General features: G+C 39.1%; 1 protein-coding gene across 5 annotated transcripts in view; it reads right to left on the bottom strand.

The window, feature by feature from the left end:
- Nucleotides 1-21,931, bottom strand: part of LOC128700667 (adhesion G protein-coupled receptor L4) — a 361,845-nt gene that overhangs the window by 130,304 nt on the left and 209,610 nt on the right. For all 5 annotated transcript variants that reach the window (XM_070097077.1, XM_070097076.1, XM_070097073.1 and 2 more), the window contains one exon: nucleotides 13,850-14,042. In XM_070097077.1, the coding sequence (XP_069953178.1) occupies nucleotides 13,850-14,042 (193 nt within the window). The remainder of the gene's footprint in view (nucleotides 1-13,849; nucleotides 14,043-21,931) is intronic.

The raw sequence follows: 21,931 nt of genomic DNA on the forward strand, positions 1-21,931 counted from the left end.
AACTTCTATAGAAGTTTCGTACCAAATCTAAGTAGCTTAACTTCAGTTCTTACAGACTATTTGAAAAAGGGTGTCAAGGAACCTCTTAGTTGTTCTGAGGAAGCCATCCAAAGCTTCGAAGAAATTAAGAGGATATTTTCAAACCCCCCTGTCCTAAAATTACCAGATATTAATAAAATATTTTGTCTCCGAACAGATGCCTCCCATTCTGGACTCGGGGCTGTACTACTTCAATATTATGAGGAGACACCTTTCCCAGTATCTTTCGCCAGTAAGAAGCTTCTGCCCAGAGAAGAAAGATATTCCACTGTGGAGAAAGAATGTTATGCTTTAGTATGGGGTATAAGTAGATTTAAATACTACCTATACGGTAAACCCTTTGTGCTTGAAACAGATCACAAGCCACTGATGTACTTGGAAAACTTTAAAGGGTCAAATAGCAGACTCTTGAGATGGGCTCTGGCTATTCAGCCCTATAAGTTTAAAGTCGTTTATATTTCTGGCTCTGAAAACCACTTTTCAGATTGGCTGAGCCGAGGTTGTATTTAGTGCTTTTCCCTCTGTTCGTTGACTTATTGACTCCGTCCATAAGTTTTGGAAGGGGGTATTGTGAGGGAAAAGTAGGTGTAAGTGGGGTTAAGGTTGTTCGGGCAACCAGGAATCATTAGAGAGTTACGTTGCGCGCGCACACACCCCCCCCCCTCTCTGGCGGGCTGGGGCAAAACTAGTTCCTGGTGTCCGATTTGTTAAAGTTTCTACTCCTGGTAATATTGACCTTACCTGGTGTGGATGGAAGTTTGGAGAGTCACTTCGCCTCCACTCTTCTCCTAATCAGCTCTGTTCCTGGCGTGGTCTTCCAGGATAGACGCCAGATAAAGGGGCAAGACGTGTGTTAATAATACTTATTAACATTATTCTACAACTACCGGCCCTTACCTATACTACTTGTGCTCCATCCAAGTGGTAGGAGATTCCAGAACATCGGATTACCATCTGCCCAGGATAACCTACATAAATAACATCAGAGGAACTATCTAGGGCCATACCTACTCCTACCCAACTACCTGAATTGAAGGCCATATTTTTTTTATATTTAAATTTTAAGTAAAATTCTCAAAAATCATTTTATCTTGTTTTTCCTTAAATCATTTCTTTATTTATTTATTTTTCCATTAGTTTCTTTTGTTCAGTTGGAAGGCGTTCCACTGACAATGAATATATTATATAAGTTTTCACATCCTCTTGAATATTGGATAAAGAGGGTACAAGAAGAAATCAATGGAAATGAGATTAAATTGATGATGGAAAGAAAAAATGTGAAAGGTTCCATAATAGAGAAATTGGGGCTGTATTTAGAGAACAGTATAATTAGGTGTAGAGGTAGGTTACAAAATGCTGAATTGGGTGATTATGCTAAACACCCTATCTTACTGCCCAAAACTCATCATCTAACAAATTTGATTGTTCTAAATGCCCATAAAAATGTAATGCATGGTGGGGTACAAGATACCTCAAATTGTATTAGGGAAACTTTCTGGATTCCACAAGGATGGCAAAGTGTAAAGAGGGTGATTAAATCTCGTGTAATATGTTCCCGTGTGGATACGAGATCCTATATGTACCAAGGTCCTCCACCATTGCCAAATGAGCAATTTGAGTCATTTAGCAACGAACTCCGGCCGGCCGCAGTGTGGAAAATACTGTATATATTTTCCAGAAATACAGTAGTTATATGTATATAGATGGCAATACTGTATTTAACAAAAATTATGTTATCGAAAATGGGAAGCTGCGCCTGCACAGAGGAGACTCGCCATTGTTTTGAATTGAGTAACAGACGTTAGCTAATAATGTGAAGAATTTTCATGCTCTAGAGCTAAAACTGGGTTGACAACTCTCAAATAGGAGGCGAAATTGTTGGATATGCATTCATGCATAAATTGAGATATCAGACGACTGGACAAGACAGTTCCAGGAACCTCAGATAAGCTATCTAGATTCGTGTTATAATTCTGGCCAGTATTTTCATAAATTTAGTTAGTGAGATTTTCTGAGTATGATACACCTTGATCTCCAGTCAAATTGGTGAGTGATTTTAAGATATTCTCCCTCTGTTATGTATACGTGTATATAATCCTTTTTTAATTTTAATATACAGTCCACAAATTTATATATTTACCAGCATTCCTGGTGATACATATTTCATTTGTAATTAATAGGTCCAGAGCAACTTGTGGATATGACAGTGGTAGGTATCGAAGGGGAACATTTTTTGCGACCTAGGTGTCCCAAATTCCTACTTGTTTAACTGATAAATAATAATTATCTTTGTTCATTTACTGTTATGTATATAATGATACATTCAGATAAATGTAATTTTCCACAAGTACTATGTATGAGACTACTATGTATGAGAATACTATGTATGAGAGTACTATGAATGAGACTACTATGAGAGTACTATGTATGAGAATACTATGTATGAGAATACTATGTATGAGAGTACTATGTATGAGACTACTATGAGAGTACTATGTATGAGAATACTATGTATGAGAATACTATGTATGAGAGTACTATGTATGAGACTACTATGTATGAGACTATGTTTGAGAGTACTATGTTTGAGAGTACTATGTATGAGACTACTATGTATGAGAGCACTATGTATGAGAATACTATGTATGAGAATACAATGTATGAGAGTACTATGTATGAGACTACTATGAGAGTACTATGTATAAGAGTACTATGTATGAGAGTACTATGTATGAGACTACTATGTATGAGAATACTATGTATGAGAGTACTATGTATGAGACTACTATGTATGAGAATACTATGTATGAGAGTACTATGTATGAGAGTACTATGTATGAGAATACTATGTATGAGACTACTATGTATGAGACTACTATGTATGAGAATACTATGTATGAGAGTACTATGTATGAGAGTACTATGTATGAGACTACTATGTATGAGACTATGTATGAGACTACTATGTATGAGACTACTATGTATGAGACTACTATGTATGAGACTACTATGTATGAGAATACTATGTATGAGAATACTATGTATGAGAATACTATGTATGAGAATACTATGTATGAGAGTACTATGTATGAGAGTACTATGTATGAGACTACTATGTTTGAGAATACTATGTATGAGAGTACTATGTATGAGAGTACTATGTATGAGAATACTATGTATGAGAATACTATGTATGAGACTACTATGTATGAGAATACTATGTATGAGAATACTATGTATGATAATACTATGTATGAGAATACTATGTATGAGAATACTATGTATGAGAATACTATGTATGAGAGTACTATGTATGAGAGTACTATGTATGAGACTACTATGTTTGAGAATACTATGTACGAGAGTACTATGTATGAGAGTACTATGTATGAGACTACTATGTATGAGACTACTATGTATGAGAGTACTATGTATGAGAATACTATGTATGAGAATACTATGTATGAGAATACTATGTATGAGAATACTATGTATGAGAGTACTATGTATGAGAGTACTATGTATGAGACTACTATGTATGAGAATACTATGTATGAGACTACTATGTATGAGAATACTATGTATGAGAATACTATGTATGAGAGTACTATGTATGAAAGTACTATGTATGAGACTACTATGTTTGAGAGTACTATGTATGAGACTACTATGTATGAGACTACTATGTTTGAGAGTACTATGTATGAGACTACTATGTATGAGAGCACTGTGTATGAGAATACTATGTATGAGAATACAATGTATGAGAGTACTATGTATGAGACTACTATGAGAGTACTATGTATGAGAGAGTACTATGTATGAGAGTACTATGATTGAGACTATAATGAATGAGACTACTATGAATGAGACTACTATGAATGAGACTACTATGTATGAGACTACTATGTATGAGAGTACTATGTATGAGAGTACTATGTATGAGACTATGTATGAGACTACTATGTATGAGACTACTATGTATGAGACTACTATGTATGAGAGTACTATGTATGAGAGTACTATGTATGAGACTATGTATGAGAGTACTATGTATGAGACTATGTATGAGACTACTATGTATGAGAGTACTGTGTATGAGAGTACTATGTATGAGACTATGTATGAGAGTACTATGTACGAGAGTACTATGTGTGACACTACTATGTTTGAGTACTATGAAAGTACTATGTATGAGAGTACTATGTATGATACTACTATGAGACTACTATGTATGAGACTACTATGTATGAGACGACTATGTATGAGACGACTATGTATGAGACTACTATGTATGAGACTACTATGTATGAGACTACTATGTAAGAGACTATGTATGAGACTATGTATGAGACTACTATGTATGAAACTATGTATGAAACTACTATGAGAGTACTATGTATGAGAGTACTATGAGACTACTATGAGAGTACTATGTATGAGAGCACTATGTATGAGAGTGCTATGTATGATAGTACTATGTATGAGACTACTATGTATGAGATTACTATGTATGAGACTACTATGTATGAGACTACTATGTATGAGAGTACTATGTATGTGATTATGTATGAGAGTACTATGTATGAGATTATGTATGAGAGTACTGTGTGTGAAACTGCTATGTACGAGACTATTATGAAAGTGCTATGTATGAGAGTACTATGTATGAGAGTACTATGTATGAGACTACTATGTATGAGACTACTATGTATGAGACTACTATGTATGAGACTACTATGTATGAGCCTACTATGTATGAGCCTACTATGTATGAGGCTACTATGTATGAAAGTACTATGTATGAGACTACTATGAGAGTATTATGTATGAGAGTACTATGTATGAGAGTACTATGTATGAGAGTGCTATGTATGAGACTACTATGTATGAGATTACTATGTATGAGACTACTATGTATGATACTATGTATGAGACTACTATGTATGAGAGTACTGTGTATGAGACTACTATGTATGAGAGAACTATGTATGAGACTAACATGTATGAGAGTACTATGTATGAGACTAACATGTATGAGAGTACTATGTATGAGACTATGTATGAGAGTACTATGTATGAGACTATGTATGAGAGTACTATGTATGAGACAACTATGAGAGTACTATGTATGAGACTACTATGAGAGTACTATGTATGAGAGTACTATGTATGAGAGCACTATGTATGAAAGTACTATGTATGAGACTACTATGTATGAGAGTACTATGTACGAAACTATGTATGAAACTACTATGTATGAGACTACTATGTATGAGAGTACTATGTATGAGAGTACTATGTATGAGAGTACTATGTATGAGACTACTATGAGAGTACTATGTAGGAGACTACTATGAGAGTACTATGTACGAGAGTACAATGTATGAAACTACTATGTATGAGATTACTATGTATGAGACTACTATGTATGAGACTACTATGTATGAGAGTACTATGTATGCGACTACTATGTATGAGACTACTATGTATGAGACTACTATGTATGAGACTATGTATGAGAGTACTATGTATGAGAGTATGTATGAGACTACTATGAGAGTACTATGTATGAGACTACTATGAGAGTACTATGTATGAGAGTACTATGTATGAGAGTACTATGTATGAGAGTACTATGTATGAGACTACTATGTATGAGACTATGTATGAGACTACTATGTATGAGACTATGTATGAGACTACTATGTATGAGAGTACTATGTATGAGACTACTATGTATGAGAGTACTATGTATGAGACTACTATGTATGAGACTACTATGTATGAGAGTACTATGTATGAGAGTACTATGTATGAGACTATGTATGAGAGTACTATGTATGAGACTATGTATGAGACTACTATGAGAGTACTATGTATGAGAGTACTATGTATGAGAGTACTATGTATGAGAGTACTATGTACGAGACTATGTATGAGACTATGTATGAAACTACTATGTATGAGACTACTATGAGAGTACTATGTATGAAAGCACTATGTCTGAGAGTACTATGTAGGAGAGTACTATATATGAAAGTACTATGTATGAGAGTACTATGTATGAGAGTACTATGTATGAGAGTACTATGTATGAGAGTGCTATGTATGAGAGTACTATGTATGAGATTGCTATGTATGAGATTATTATATATGAGACTATGTATGAAACTACTATGTATGAGACTACTGTGTATGAGCGTACTATGTATGAGACTACTATGTATGAAACTACTATGTATGAAACTACTATGTATGAGACTATGTATGAGAGTACTATGTATGAGATTACTATGAGAGTACTATGTATGAGAGTACTATGTATGAGAGTACTATGTATGAGTGATATGTATGAGAGTACTATGTATGAGACTACTATGTATGAGACTATGTATGAGACTACTATGTATGAGCGTACTATGTATGAGACTATGCACGAAACTATGTATGAGACTACTAAGTATGAGAGTACTATGTATGAGATTACTATGAGAGTACTATGTATGAATCTACTATGTATGAAACCACTATGCATGAGACTACTATGTATGAGAGTACTATGTATGAGACTACCATGTATGAGACTACTATGTATGAAACTACTATGTATGAGACTACTATGAGAGTACTATGTATGAGACTATGTATGAAACTATGTATGAAACTACTATGTATGAGACTACTATGAGTATACTATGTACGAAAGTACTATGTATGAGAGTTCCATGTATGAGAGTACTATGTATGAGACTACTATGTATGAGACTACTATGTATAAGAGTACTATGTATGAGAGTACTATATTTGAGAGTACTATATTTGAGAGTACTACATTTGAGAGTACTATGTATGAGAGTACTATATATGAGAGTACTATGTATCAGAGTACTGTGTATGAGAGTACTGTGTATGAGAGTTCCATGTTTGAGAGTACTATGTATGAGAGTACTATGTATGGGAGTACTATGTATGAGAGTACTATGTATGAGAGCACTATGTATGAGAGTTCTATGTATGAGAGTACTGTGTATGAGAGTTCTATGTTTGAGAGTACTATGTATGAGAGTACTGTGTATGAGAGTACTATGTATGAGAGCACTATGTATGAGAGTTCTATGTATGAGAGTACTGTGTATGAGAGTTTTATGTTTGAGAGTACTATGTATGATAGTACTATGTATGAGAGTACTATGTTTGAGAGTACTATGTATGAGAGTACTATGAGAGTACTGTGTATGAGAGTTTTATGTTTGAGAGTACTATGTATGATAGTACTATGTATGAGAGTACTATGAGATTACTGTGTATGAGAGTTCTATGTTTGAGAGTACTATGTATGAGAGTGCTATGAGAGTACTGTGTATGAGAGTTCTATGTTTGAGAGTACTATGTATGAGAGTACTGTGTATTAGAGTTTTATGTTTGAGAGTACTATGTATGAGAGTACTATGAGAGTACTGTGTATGAGAGTTTTATGTTTGAGAGTACTATGTATGAGGGTACTATGTATGAGAGTTTTATGTTTGAGAGTACTATGTATGAGAGTACTATGAGAGTACTGTGTATGAGAGTTTTATGTTTGAGAGTACTATGTATGAGGGTACTATGTATGAGAGTTCTATGTTTGAGAATACTATGTATGAGAGTACTATGTATGAGAGTACTATGTATGAGACTACTATGTATGAGACTATGTATGAGACTACTATGTATGAGACTACTATGTATGAGACTACTATGTATGAGACTACTATGTATGAGAATACTATGTATGAGAATACTATGTATGAGAATACTATGTATGAGAATACTATGTATGAGAGTACTATGTATGAGAGTACTATGTATGAGACTACTATGTTTGAGAATACTATGTATGAGAGTACTATGTATGAGAGTACTATGTATGAGAATACTATGTATGAGAATACTATGTATGAGACTACTATGTATGAGAATACTATGTATGAGAATACTATGTATGATAATACTATGTATGAGAATACTATGTATGAGAATACTATGTATGAGAATACTATGTATGAGAGTACTATGTATGAGAGTACTATGTATGAGACTACTATGTTTGAGAATACTATGTACGAGAGTACTATGTATGAGAGTACTATGTATGAGACTACTATGTATGAGACTACTATGTATGAGAGTACTATGTATGAGAATACTATGTATGAGAATACTATGTATGAGAATACTATGTATGAGAATACTATGTATGAGAGTACTATGTATGAGAGTACTATGTATGAGACTACTATGTATGAGAATACTATGTATGAGACTACTATGTATGAGAATACTATGTATGAGAATACTATGTATGAGAGTACTATGTATGAAAGTACTATGTATGAGACTACTATGTTTGAGAGTACTATGTATGAGACTACTATGTATGAGACTACTATGTTTGAGAGTACTATGTATGAGACTACTATGTATGAGAGCACTGTGTATGAGAATACTATGTATGAGAATACAATGTATGAGAGTACTATGTATGAGACTACTATGAGAGTACTATGTATGAGAGAGTACTATGTATGAGAGTACTATGATTGAGACTATAATGAATGAGACTACTATGAATGAGACTACTATGAATGAGACTACTATGTATGAGACTACTATGTATGAGAGTACTATGTATGAGAGTACTATGTATGAGACTATGTATGAGACTACTATGTATGAGACTACTATGTATGAGACTACTATGTATGAGAGTACTATGTATGAGAGTACTATGTATGAGACTATGTATGAGAGTACTATGTATGAGACTATGTATGAGACTACTATGTATGAGAGTACTGTGTATGAGAGTACTATGTATGAGACTATGTATGAGAGTACTATGTACGAGAGTACTATGTGTGACACTACTATGTTTGAGTACTATGAAAGTACTATGTATGAGAGTACTATGTATGATACTACTATGAGACTACTATGTATGAGACTACTATGTATGAGACGACTATGTATGAGACGACTATGTATGAGACTACTATGTATGAGACTACTATGTATGAGACTACTATGTAAGAGACTATGTATGAGACTATGTATGAGACTACTATGTATGAAACTATGTATGAAACTACTATGAGAGTACTATGTATGAGAGTACTATGAGACTACTATGAGAGTACTATGTATGAGAGCACTATGTATGAGAGTGCTATGTATGATAGTACTATGTATGAGACTACTATGTATGAGATTACTATGTATGAGACTACTATGTATGAGACTACTATGTATGAGAGTACTATGTATGTGATTATGTATGAGAGTACTATGTATGAGATTATGTATGAGAGTACTGTGTGTGAAACTGCTATGTACGAGACTATTATGAAAGTGCTATGTATGAGAGTACTATGTATGAGAGTACTATGTATGAGACTACTATGTATGAGACTACTATGTATGAGACTACTATGTATGAGACTACTATGTATGAGCCTACTATGTATGAGCCTACTATGTATGAGGCTACTATGTATGAAAGTACTATGTATGAGACTACTATGAGAGTATTATGTATGAGAGTACTATGTATGAGAGTACTATGTATGAGAGTGCTATGTATGAGACTACTATGTATGAGATTACTATGTATGAGACTACTATGTATGATACTATGTATGAGACTACTATGTATGAGAGTACTGTGTATGAGACTACTATGTATGAGAGAACTATGTATGAGACTAACATGTATGAGAGTACTATGTATGAGACTAACATGTATGAGAGTACTATGTATGAGACTATGTATGAGAGTACTATGTATGAGACTATGTATGAGAGTACTATGTATGAGACAACTATGAGAGTACTATGTATGAGACTACTATGAGAGTACTATGTATGAGAGTACTATGTATGAGAGCACTATGTATGAAAGTACTATGTATGAGACTACTATGTATGAGAGTACTATGTACGAAACTATGTATGAAACTACTATGTATGAGACTACTATGTATGAGAGTACTATGTATGAGAGTACTATGTATGAGAGTACTATGTATGAGACTACTATGAGAGTACTATGTAGGAGACTACTATGAGAGTACTATGTACGAGAGTACAATGTATGAAACTACTATGTATGAGATTACTATGTATGAGACTACTATGTATGAGACTACTATGTATGAGAGTACTATGTATGAGACTACTATGTATGAGACTACTATGTATGAGACTACTATGTATGAGACTATGTATGAGAGTACTATGTATGAGAGTATGTATGAGACTACTATGAGAGTACTATGTATGAGACTACTATGAGAGTACTATGTATGAGAGTACTATGTATGAGAGTACTATGTATGAGAGTACTATGTATGAGACTACTATGTATGAGACTATGTATGAGACTACTATGTATGAGACTATGTATGAGACTACTATGTATGAGAGTACTATGTATGAGACTACTATGTATGAGAGTACTATGTATGAGACTACTATGTATGAGACTACTATGTATGAGAGTACTATGTATGAGAGTACTATGTATGAGACTATGTATGAGAGTACTATGTATGAGACTATGTATGAGACTACTATGAGAGTACTATGTATGAGAGTACTATGTATGAGAGTACTATGTACGAGACTATGTATGAGACTATGTATGAAACTACTATGTATGAGACTACTATGAGAGTACTATGTATGAAAGCACTATGTCTGAGAGTACTATGTAGGAGAGTACTATATATGAAAGTACTATGTATGAGAGTACTATGTATGAGAGTACTATGTATGAGAGTACTATGTATGAGAGTGCTATGTATGAGAGTACTATGTATGAGATTGCTATGTATGAGATTATTATATATGAGACTATGTATGAAACTACTATGTATGAGACTACTGTGTATGAGCGTACTATGTATGAGACTACTATGTATGAAACTACTATGTATGAAACTACTATGTATGAGACTATGTATGAGAGTACTATGTATGAGATTACTATGAGAGTACTATGTATGAGAGTACTATGTATGAGAGTACTATGTATGAGTGATATGTATGAGAGTACTATGTATGAGACTACTATGTATGAGACTATGTATGAGACTACTATGTATGAGCGTACTATGTATGAGACTATGCACGAAACTATGTATGAGACTACTAAGTATGAGAGTACTATGTATGAGATTACTATGAGAGTACTATGTATGAATCTACTATGTATGAAACCACTATGCATGAGACTACTATGTATGAGAGTACTATGTATGAGACTACTATGTATGAGACTACTATGTATGAAACTACTATGTATGAGACTACTATGAGAGTACTATGTATGAGACTATGTATGAAACTATGTATGAAACTACTATGTATGAGACTACTATGAGTATACTATGTACGAAAGTACTATGTATGAGAGTTCCATGTATGAGAGTACTATGTATGAGACTACTATGTATGAGACTACTATGTATAAGAGTACTATGTATGAGAGTACTATATTTGAGAGTACTATATTTGAGAGTACTACATTTGAGAGTACTATGTATGAGAGTACTATATATGAGAGTACTATGTATGAGAGTACTGTGTATGAGAGTACTGTGTATGAGAGTTCCATGTTTGAGAGTACTATGTATGAGAGTACTATGTATGGGAGTACTATGTATGAGAGTACTATGTATGAGAGCACTATGTATGAGAGTTCTATGTATGAGAGTACTGTGTATGAGAGTTCTATGTTTGAGAGTACTATGTATGAGAGTACTGTGTATGAGAGTACTATGTATGAGAGCACTATGTATGAGAGTTCTATGTATGAGAGTACTGTGTATGAGAGTTTTATGTTTGAGAGTACTATGTATGATAGTACTATGTATGAGAGTACTATGTTTGAGAGTACTATGTATGAGAGTACTATGAGAGTACTGTGTATGAGAGTTTTATGTTTGAGAGTACTATGTATGATAGTACTATGTATGAGAGTACTATGAGATTACTGTGTATGAGAGTTCTATGTTTGAGAGTACTATGTATGAGAGTGCTATGAGAGTACTGTGTATGAGAGTTCTATGTTTGAGAGTACTATGTATGAGAGTACTGTGTATTAGAGTTTTATGTTTGAGAGTACTATGTATGAGAGTACTATGAGAGTACTGTGTATGAGAGTTTTATGTTTGAGAGTACTATGTATGAGGGTACTATGTATGAGAGTTCTATGTTTGAGAGTACTATGTATGAGAGTACTATGAGAGTACTGTGTATGAGAGTTTTATGTTTGAGAGTACTATGTATGAGAGTACTATGTATGAGAGTACTATGTATCAGAAGTATGATCTGAGAGAAGTGGGTCAGGAGGATTAAGTTAGTGAGAAACAATCATATTTTTTCTTGGAGGAAGGTGTAAAGGAACATTAAGTCTGTCGGGAATAAATTCAAGGAAACGTGAATTTATTCCTTAAGTAATTCATGGTATTTCAGGATGTACAACGATGGTTATGAGAAGTAATGTTTATTTTGATGTACATGTAGTGAGAAGTCCCTTGTTGCTGGTGGTGGAAGTTTGATACTAATAAGAGCTACCCCTCCAGTTGAGACCTGACTACTTTGTTTCTCAGGCGCTGTGTGACCCCTAGGAGTCTAGCGCTGTGTGACCCCTAGGAGTCTAGCGCTGTGTGACCCCTAGGAGTCTAGCGCTGTGTGACCCCTAGGAGTCTAGCGCTGTGTGACCCCTAGGAGTCTAGCGCTGTGTGATCCCTAGGAGTCTAGCGCTGTGTGATCCCTAGGAGTCTAGCGCTGTGTGATCCCTAGGAGTCTAGCGCTGTGTGACCCCTAGGAGTCTAGCGCTGTGTGACCCCTAGGAGTCTAGCGCTGTGTGACCCCTAGGAGTCTAGCGCTGTGTGATCCCTAGGAGTCTAGCGCTGTGTGATCCCTAGGAGTCTAGCGCTGTGTGACCCCTAGGAGTCTAGCGCTGTGTGACCCCTAGGAGTCTAGCGCTGTGTGACCCCTAGGAGTCTAGCGCTGTGTGATCCCTAGGAGTCTAGCGCTGTGTGACCCCTAGGAGTCTAGCGCTGTGTGACCCCTAGGAGTCTAGCGCTGTGTGATCCCTAGGAGTCTAGCGCTGTGTGATCCCTAGGAGTCTAGCGCTGTGTGATCCCTAGGAGTCTAGTGCTGTGTGATCCCTAGGAGTCTAGCGCTGTGTGACCCCTAGGAGTCTAGCGCTGTGTGATCCCTAGGAGTCTAGTGCTGTGTGATCCCTAGGAGTCTAGCGCTGTGTGACCCCTAGGAGTCTAGCGCTGTGTGATCCCTAGGAGTCTAGCGCTGTGTGATCCCTAGGAGTCTAGCGCTGTGTGATCCCTAGGAGTCTAGCGCTGTGTGATCCCTAGGAGTCTAGCGCTGTGTGACCCCTAGGAGTCTAGCGCTGTGTGACCCCTAGGAGTCTAGCGCTTTGTGACCCCTATGAGTCTAGCGCTGTGTGATCCCTAGGAGTCTAGTGCTGTGTGATCCCTAGGAGTCTAGCGCTGTGTGATCCCTAGGAGTCTAGCGCTGTGTGATCCCTAGGAGTCTAGCGCTGTGTAATCCCTAGGAGTCTAGCGCTGTGTGACCCCTAGGAGTCTAGCGCTGTGTGATCCCTAGGAGTCTAGCGCTGTGTGACCCCTAGGAGTCTAGCGCTGTGTGACCCCTAGGAGTCTAGCGCTGTGTGACCCCTAGGAGTCTAGCGCTGTGTGACCCCTAGGAGTCTAGCGCATTACCATGAACAACATAATAATCTCACCAAGGAATAGAGTTAGTAATACAGTGTAAGTTCCTGAACGACGTCACGACCAGCACCACCATATCCTCGTCGTCAGTATAGTTGACGTAAAAACTTGGAGGCAGCTGAAGGTTTGTCGAGTTAGAAAACTTGCTTTTTTGAATAAGTTTCTCGGGAGTGAAGAAAACGGGATTCTGCCTTGAAATACTTGAATCTGCAGAGATAAAAATATACGAATAAATACACGAATTAAAGTAAATAATAAATAAAATCAGAAATATATCAGTCGTCGTTTGATCAAGCAAGGTATTCTTGTATCCCAGTATCTCCCTCGTCAGTGTGTGGGATTGAGTTGTAGGATGTTGGAAGAGTGAACAAATTGCTGAACAATCATTTATTGAGACAGTTTTACTCTATGGAGATCGTTATCAAGAATGTTTGGCGAAAATAAGGAAGGCTACGCAAGGGGCTATAGAAATACGAGTAACTGGGAGGTTAATGTGAGTGCAGAAAGAGGTATTATTAACAGGTAGTAGGGCATCCCCAGTATGTGATGCTGAGAGTCGAGCTTTATCTTTTCTTGAGGCATTTTTTAGTTTTCATCGAGTTTAGAGCTAGAATTCCATCAGAACTTCTCAAGCGATCTGTAATTATAAACTTTACAAGTTTGCTCGAGGTGACACACAGAAATGTAAGAGCCAAACCAGTATTTTCCTATACTTTTTCTAAATCAAAATTTTTCCAACTTGAACCCAGTGCTGTATTATTATTATTATAATAAAAAAGAAGCGCTAAGCCACAAGGGCTATACAGCGCTGCAGGGCAGGAAGGAAGCGAGGGCATCAGGTGGCAAAAGGGAGATGGATGAGTAATAGGTTACGGATAATAGCGGAGCAGTGGATGGTGAAAGGGTAAAGGGCAGCAAGAGACTGAGCTAGAAAGGGCTGAGGGGAGTGCATAAGGTATCATCATCAGAGTTTGTGGAGTAAATCAGTCGTTGTCAAGAAGTCAATGAGAGAGTCAGGATTAAAGGAGGGTCCATCATCAAGAAGGGAATGTAAAGAGAGAGTAGTAGAACGAAGACGACGTTGGAGGTAAATTCTGCGTGCTCGTTGATAGAGAGAGCAGTCTAACAGAATGTGGCTAATCGATACTGGAACTTGACACTGCTCACAGAGAGGTACAGGGTGCCTCTCCATGAGATACCCGCGAGTAAGACGAGTGTGGCCAATGCGAAGACGGGAGTGGTCTCCCAACAACGGCACTGATGACAAGAAGACGGCCAGTAACCTATGCTCGGTTTAATAGAATGAAGTTTGTTACCAAGCAGAGTTGACCAACGTTGTTGCCAACGGGCGCGAAGGTGGGCAGCTATTGTGGCAAAATAGTCCAGAAATGGAACACCTCTATAGGAAATTGGTAGGTCATGCACTGCTGACCGCGCAGCAGTGTCTGCCTGTTCATTGCCCTGTACGTCGACATGACCAGGGACCCAACAAAAAATGATATCTTTATGCTTCTTAGAGATACGGCGTAGCCAAAGTTGGATATGGAGAACTAGGGGGTGAGATGAATCAAAATTTCGTATAGCCTGTAGAGCACTAAGGGAGTCTGAAACTACCACAAATGATGACACAGGCATAGATGCGATACGAGTAAGTGCTGCAAGAATGGCATACAGTTCAGCAGTAAAAATGCTAGCCGAAGATAGTAAATGCCCCTGCACGACGCTGTCCGGAAACACTGCTGCGAATCCGACGCCGTCTGAAGACTTAGAGCCATCTGTGTACACAGCGGTGGCATGAGAATGGGAGTGGAAGTGATCAAGAAAAAGAGAGCGGGAAGCCGCCGTAGGCAGTTGAGCTTTCGAGCAAGGGAGTGAGAAAGAACAGACCCGAACAGCTGGAACTTCCCAGGGGGGTAGGGAAAAGTGAGATGCTACATGAACATATAAAGGTGGTAACTGAAGGGAAGACAAGAGTGAATGTAGGTAAAGAGAAAAGGGACGGAGCAAACAGGGGCGGCGAACGAATAAAGAATGTCTACTAATATCGGTGACCATTCTATAAATGGAAGGATTTTGGAGATCGTGAGAGCGTACATAGTAGCGAAGGCAATGGGCATCACGGCGATCAGACAAGGATGGAACATTCGCTTCTGCATAGATGCTCTCAACAGGGGAAGAGCGAAAAGCACCAAGGCACAAACGTAATCCTTGATGATGGATAGAGTTAAGGCTAGAGAGTAGCAGCAGGAGAGGCCGCGGAATAAATCTGGTCACCATAATCGAGTTTCGATAAAACGAGGGCTGAATGTAGGCGAAGCAGAGTTCAACGATCAGCTCCCCAGGAAAGATGAGCAAGGGTTTTAAGAAGGTTTAGCCGGCTGTGACAAGTTGCCTTCAGAGAGGTAATGTGAGGTTTCCAGGATAACCTATGGTCAAAGAGAAGGCCTAGAAACCTGACTGTATCACGTTCGGGGATACGGGAGCCATCGAGATACAAAGGATGATCAGAGATAACAGAGCGTCTAGTGAAAGTAATTTGGCGAGTTTTGGTACTTGAAAATTTAAACCCATGCGTGGTGGCCCAAGTGGAAACACGGTCGACCGCATGCTGGAGAGAAACTGCAATAAGATGACAGTCAGCGCCTGCACAAGCAATAGCGAAGTCATCAACATAGAGTGATAACCAAATATTGGGTGGAAGAACAGATGCCAAATCATTTATAGCAAGGAGAAAAAGTGTTGTGCTTAGAACACATCCTTGAGGGACACCTTCAGCTTGGACGAAGTCCGGGGAAAGAACATTATTGACTCGAACACGGAAATGTCTGTCAGTTAAAAAGTTCTTAAGGAAGGATGGTAGATTGCCTCGGAGGCCTAAGGAATGGGCCTGGGCCAAAATATTATACCTCCAAGTTGTGTCATATGCCTTCTCAAGGTCAAAAAATATGGCAATAACTGAGTGATTATTCGCAAGGCATTACGAACATACGTATCCAAGCGTAGTAAGGGGTCTATGGTAGAACGACCCTTACGAAAGCCATATTGACTAGCGGAGAGACTGTTGTGTGTCTCTAAATACCACATTAAACGTCGATTTACGAGACGTTCCATCACTTTGCAAACTGCACTAGTAAGAGGGATGGGACGATAGTGGGAGGACCCAGTGCTGTAAATCCTGTCTTGGTTAGATATTTTTAGCACGTTATATACATCCACTTTATTTATTCACGTCTTTCATTTATACATCTTAATCCTATTTCCCCTAACCGTTAGCTTTTTTTCAGAGCGCAGATTAAGTGTCTTCAGTCAATCCTAGTTGGAAAGATTTCGGATACATGGGATCGACTTTCTTCTAAATATGTTTCCCAGCGCATTTATGTCTATTCCGCAATATGGTGACTAGAACTCCGCAGTAAAATCTAAATAAGACCTTGCGAAGGATATATAAAGTTGTAGAATAGCCTCACATCTATTATTTATACTTGATATGAATCCACGAATTCTATTAACTATTGAACTGGCTTTAGATTATCGATAACTAGAACTCCTAAAATTTTTTTTCTTTAAGAGCCAATGAGCTCTATATTATACAGTTTATATGTGCCATTGTTATTTTCTTTTTCCCAGGTTCAGAGCTTTACATTTGTCTGCAGTAAATTGCATCTGCCATTTCTCTGACAACTGCATCAACCTATCCATATCTTTCTGTAGCACTCTAGTGTCTTCAGCAGAATTAATAGGACGGCCTCTTTTAGTGTCATCGGCAAAATTGCTTATGTCAATATTTATTCCCTCATCTATGTAGTTTATGTAAACTGTGAACAACAAGGGACCCAACACTGACCCCTGTGAAACACCGCTTGTGACGTGCCCCCAATCTGATTTCTCCCCATTTATGCAAACTCTGTTGTCTCTCAACCACGCCTCTATCCAAGAAAAAATTTCTCCTCCTAGTCTGTGAGCCTCTACTTTCCTCAATAACCTCCGATGTTTAACTATCAAAATCCTTACTGAAGTCCATGTACACAATATGATATTCATTACCATGATCTACCTCCTCAAATACCTTAGTGAAAAATGTTAGTATATTCGTAAGGCAGTAACGCCCCTTTGTAAAAGCGTGTTGAGATTCATTAATCAATTTATCTTTCAAGGTGGCTTCGAGTAGCCTCGGCAATTACTGATTCCATCAATTTTCTTACAGTGGTGGATAGGCTAACTGGATTACAATTCGAAGCTAACGAACTGTCTCCTGCTTTGTATTATTATTATTATAATAAAAAAGAAGCGCTAAGCCACAAGGGCTATACAGCGCTGCAGGGTAGGGAAGGGAGCGAGGGTATTGGGCGACAGAAGGGGGTATGGATGATTAGTAGGTTACAGAAAACAGCGGGGCAGGGGATAGTGCGGGGTTAGAGGGTAGCAAGAGATTGAGGTAGAAAGGGCTGAAGGTATCATCATCAGAGTTTGTGGCGTAAGTTAGTTGTTGTCAGAAAGTCAATGAGAGAGTCTGGATGAAAGATGGGTCCATCAGCGAGAAGGGAAGGTAAAGAGAGAGCAGCGGAGCGAAGACGACGTTGGAGGTAAATTCTGCATGCTCGTTGATAAAGTGGGCAGTCTAACAGAATGTGGCTGACCGATACTGGAACCTGACAATTCTCACAAAGAGGATCAGGGCGCCTCTCCATGAGTTATCCATGAATAAGCTGAGTATGGCCAATGCGAAGGCGGGAGAGAGCAGTCTCCCAACCTCAACACTGGTGACAAGAAGATGGCCAGTAACCTATACTCTGTTTAATAGAACAAAGTTTGTTATTGAGCAGAGCAGACCAACGTTGTTGCCAACAGGCATGAAGGTGGGTAGCTATTACAGCAAAATATTCCGGAAATGGAACACCTCAAAATGAAATTGGGAGGTCATGCACTGCTGACCGCGCAGCAGTGTCTGCCTGTTCATTGCCCTGTACGTCAACATGATCAGGGACCCAACAAAAAAACATCTTTATGCTTGGTAAAGATACGACGTAGCCAAAGTTGGATACGGAGAACTAGGGGGTGAGGTGTATCAAATTTCCGTATAGCCTGTAGAGTACTAAGGGAGTCTGAGACAACCACAAATGATGACACAGGCATAGATGCTATAAGAATAAGTGCTGCAAGAATGGCATACAATTCTGCAGTAAAAATGCTAGCCGAAGATTGTAAATGCCCTTGCACGACGCTGAATCCTACGCCGTCAGAAGACTTAGAGCCATCTGTGTACACTGCAATGGCATGAGAATGAGAGTGGAAGTGGTCAAGAAAAAGAGAGCAGAAAGCTACCGTAGACAATTGGGCTTTCCAGCAAGGGAGTGAGAAAGAACAGACTCGAACAGTTGGAACTTCCTAGGGGGGTAGGGAAAAGTGAGATGCTGCATGAACATAGAAAGGTGGTAATTGAAGAGAAGACAAGAGCGAATGTAGGCGAAGAGAGAAGGGGCGGAGTAAACAGGGGTGGCGAACAAATAAAGAATGTCTACTAATATCGGTGACCATTCTATAAATGGATGGATTGCGGAGATCATGAGAGCGTACATAGTAGCGAAGGCAATGGGCATCATGGCGATCGGATAAGGACGGAACGTTCGCTTCTGCATAGAGGCTCTCAACAGTGGAAGAGCAAAAAGCACCAAGGCATAAACGTAATCCTTGGTGATGAATAGGGCTGAGGCTAGATAGAGTAGCAGGAGAGGCAGCTGAATAGATCTGGTCACCATAATCATGTTTCGATAAAATGAGGGTGGAATGTAGGCGAAGGAGAGTTCGACGATCAGCTCCCCATGAAAGATGAGCAAGGGTTTTAAGAAGGTTCAGCCGGCTGTGACAAGTTGTCTTCAGAGAGGTAATGTGAGGTTTCCAGGATAACCTACGGTCAAAGAGAAGGCCTAGAAACCTGACTGTATCACGTTCAGGGATACGGGTGCCATAGAGGTACAAAAGATGATCGGAGATGACAGAGAGTCTAGTGAAAGTAATTTGGCGAGCTTTGGTACTGGAAAATTTAAACCCATGTGTGGTGGCCCAATTGGAAACACGGTCAACCGCATGTTGGAGAGAAACTGTAATGAGGTGACAGCCAGTGCCTGCACAGGCAATAGCAAAGTCATCAACATAGAGTGTTGACCAAATATTGGCTGGAAGACTAGAGGCCAAATCATTTATAGCAAGGAGAAAAAAGTGTTGTGTTCAGAACACATCCCTGGGGAACACCTTCAGCTTGGATAAAGTCCGGGGATTATTATTATAATCAAAAAGAAGCGCTAAGCCACAAGGGCTATACAGCGCTGCAGGGTAGGGAAGGAAGCAAGGGAATTGGATGGCAGGAGGGAGGGGGGATGATCAGCAGGTTACAGAAAACAGCGGGGCAGGGGATAGTACGGGGGTAGAGGGTAGCAAGAGATACAAGTAGAAAGGGCTGAAAGTATCAGAATTTGTGAAGTAAGTCAGTCGTTGTCAAAAAGTCAATAAGAGACTCCGGATGAAAGGTGGGTCCATCAGCGAGAAGGGAAGGTAAAGAGAGAGCAGCGGGGCGAAGACGACGACAGAGGTAAATTCTGCGTGCTCGTTGATAAAGTGGGCAGTCCAACAGAATGTGGCTGACTGATAATGGAGCTTGGCAATTCTCACAGAGAGGAGCAAGACGCCTCTCCATGAGATATCCACGAGTAAGACGAGTATGGCCAATGCGAAGACGGGAGAGAGTAGTCTCCCAACCTCGACACTGGTGATAAGAAGACGGCCAGTAACCTATACTCGGTTTAATAGACTGAAGTTTGTTGCCGAGCATAGTAGACCAACGTTGTTGCCAACGGGTGTGAAGGTGGGAAGATATTACAGCAAAATAGTCCGCACATGGAATACCTCTATAAGAAACTGGTAGGTCATGTACTGCTGACCGCGCAGCAGTGTCTGCCTGTTCATTGCCCTGTACGTCAACATGACCAGGGACCCAACAAAAAACAATATCTTTATGCTTAGTAAAGATGCGGCGTAGCCAAAGTTGGATACGGAGGACTAAGGGGTGAGGTGTATCAAATTTTTGTATAGCCTGTAAAGCACTAAGGGAGTCTGAGACAACCACAAATGATGACACAGGCATAGATGCAATACGGATAAGTGCTGTAAGGATGGCATATAATTCAGCAGTAAAAATACTAGCTGAAGATAGTAAATGCCCTTGTACGACGCTGTCCGGAAACACTGCTGCGAATCCTACGCCGTCAGAAGACTTAGAGCCATCTGTGTACACAGCAATGGCATGAGAATGAGAGTGAAAGTGGTCAAGAAAAAGAGAGCGGGAAGCGACCGTAGACAGTTGGGCTTTCGAGCAAGGGAGGGAGAAAGAACAGGCTCGAACAGCTGGGACTTCCCAGGGGGGTAGGGAAAAGTGAGATGCTACATGTACATAGAAAGGTGGTAGTTGAAGAGAAGACAAGAGCGAATGAAGGCGAAGAGAGAAGGGACGGAGTAAGCAGGGGCGGCGAACAAATAAAGAATGTCTACTAATATCAGTGACCATTCTATAAATGGAAGGATTGCGGAGATCATGAGAGCGTACATAGTAGCGCAGGCAATGGGCATCACGGCGATCGGATAAGGATGGAACGTTCGCTTCTGCATAGAGGCTTTCGACAGGGGAAGAGCGAAAAGCACCAAGGCATAAACGTAATCCTTGGTGATGAATGGGGTTAAGGCTAGAGAGAGTAGCAGGAGATGCCGCTGAATAGATCTGGTCACCATAATCAAGTTTCGATAAAATAAGGGTGGAATGTAGGTGAAGGAGGGTTCGACGATCAGCTCCCCACGAAAGATGAGCAAGGGTTTTAAGAAGGTTCAGCCGGCTGTGACAAGTTGCCTTCAGAGAGGTAATGTGAGGTTTCCAGGATAACCTACGATCAAAGAGGAGGCCCAGAAACTTGACTGTATCACGTTCAGGGATACGTGAGCCATAGAGGTACAAAGGATGATCAGAGAGGACAGAGCGTCTAGTGAAAGTGATTTGGTGGGTTTTAGTGCTGGAAAATTTAAACCCATGTGTGGTGGCCCAATTGGAAACA

The sequence above is a fragment of the Cherax quadricarinatus genome, chromosome 56, assembly GCF_038502225.1.
Source record: "Cherax quadricarinatus isolate ZL_2023a chromosome 56, ASM3850222v1, whole genome shotgun sequence".
Lineage (NCBI taxonomy): Eukaryota > Metazoa > Arthropoda > Malacostraca > Decapoda > Parastacidae > Cherax > Cherax quadricarinatus.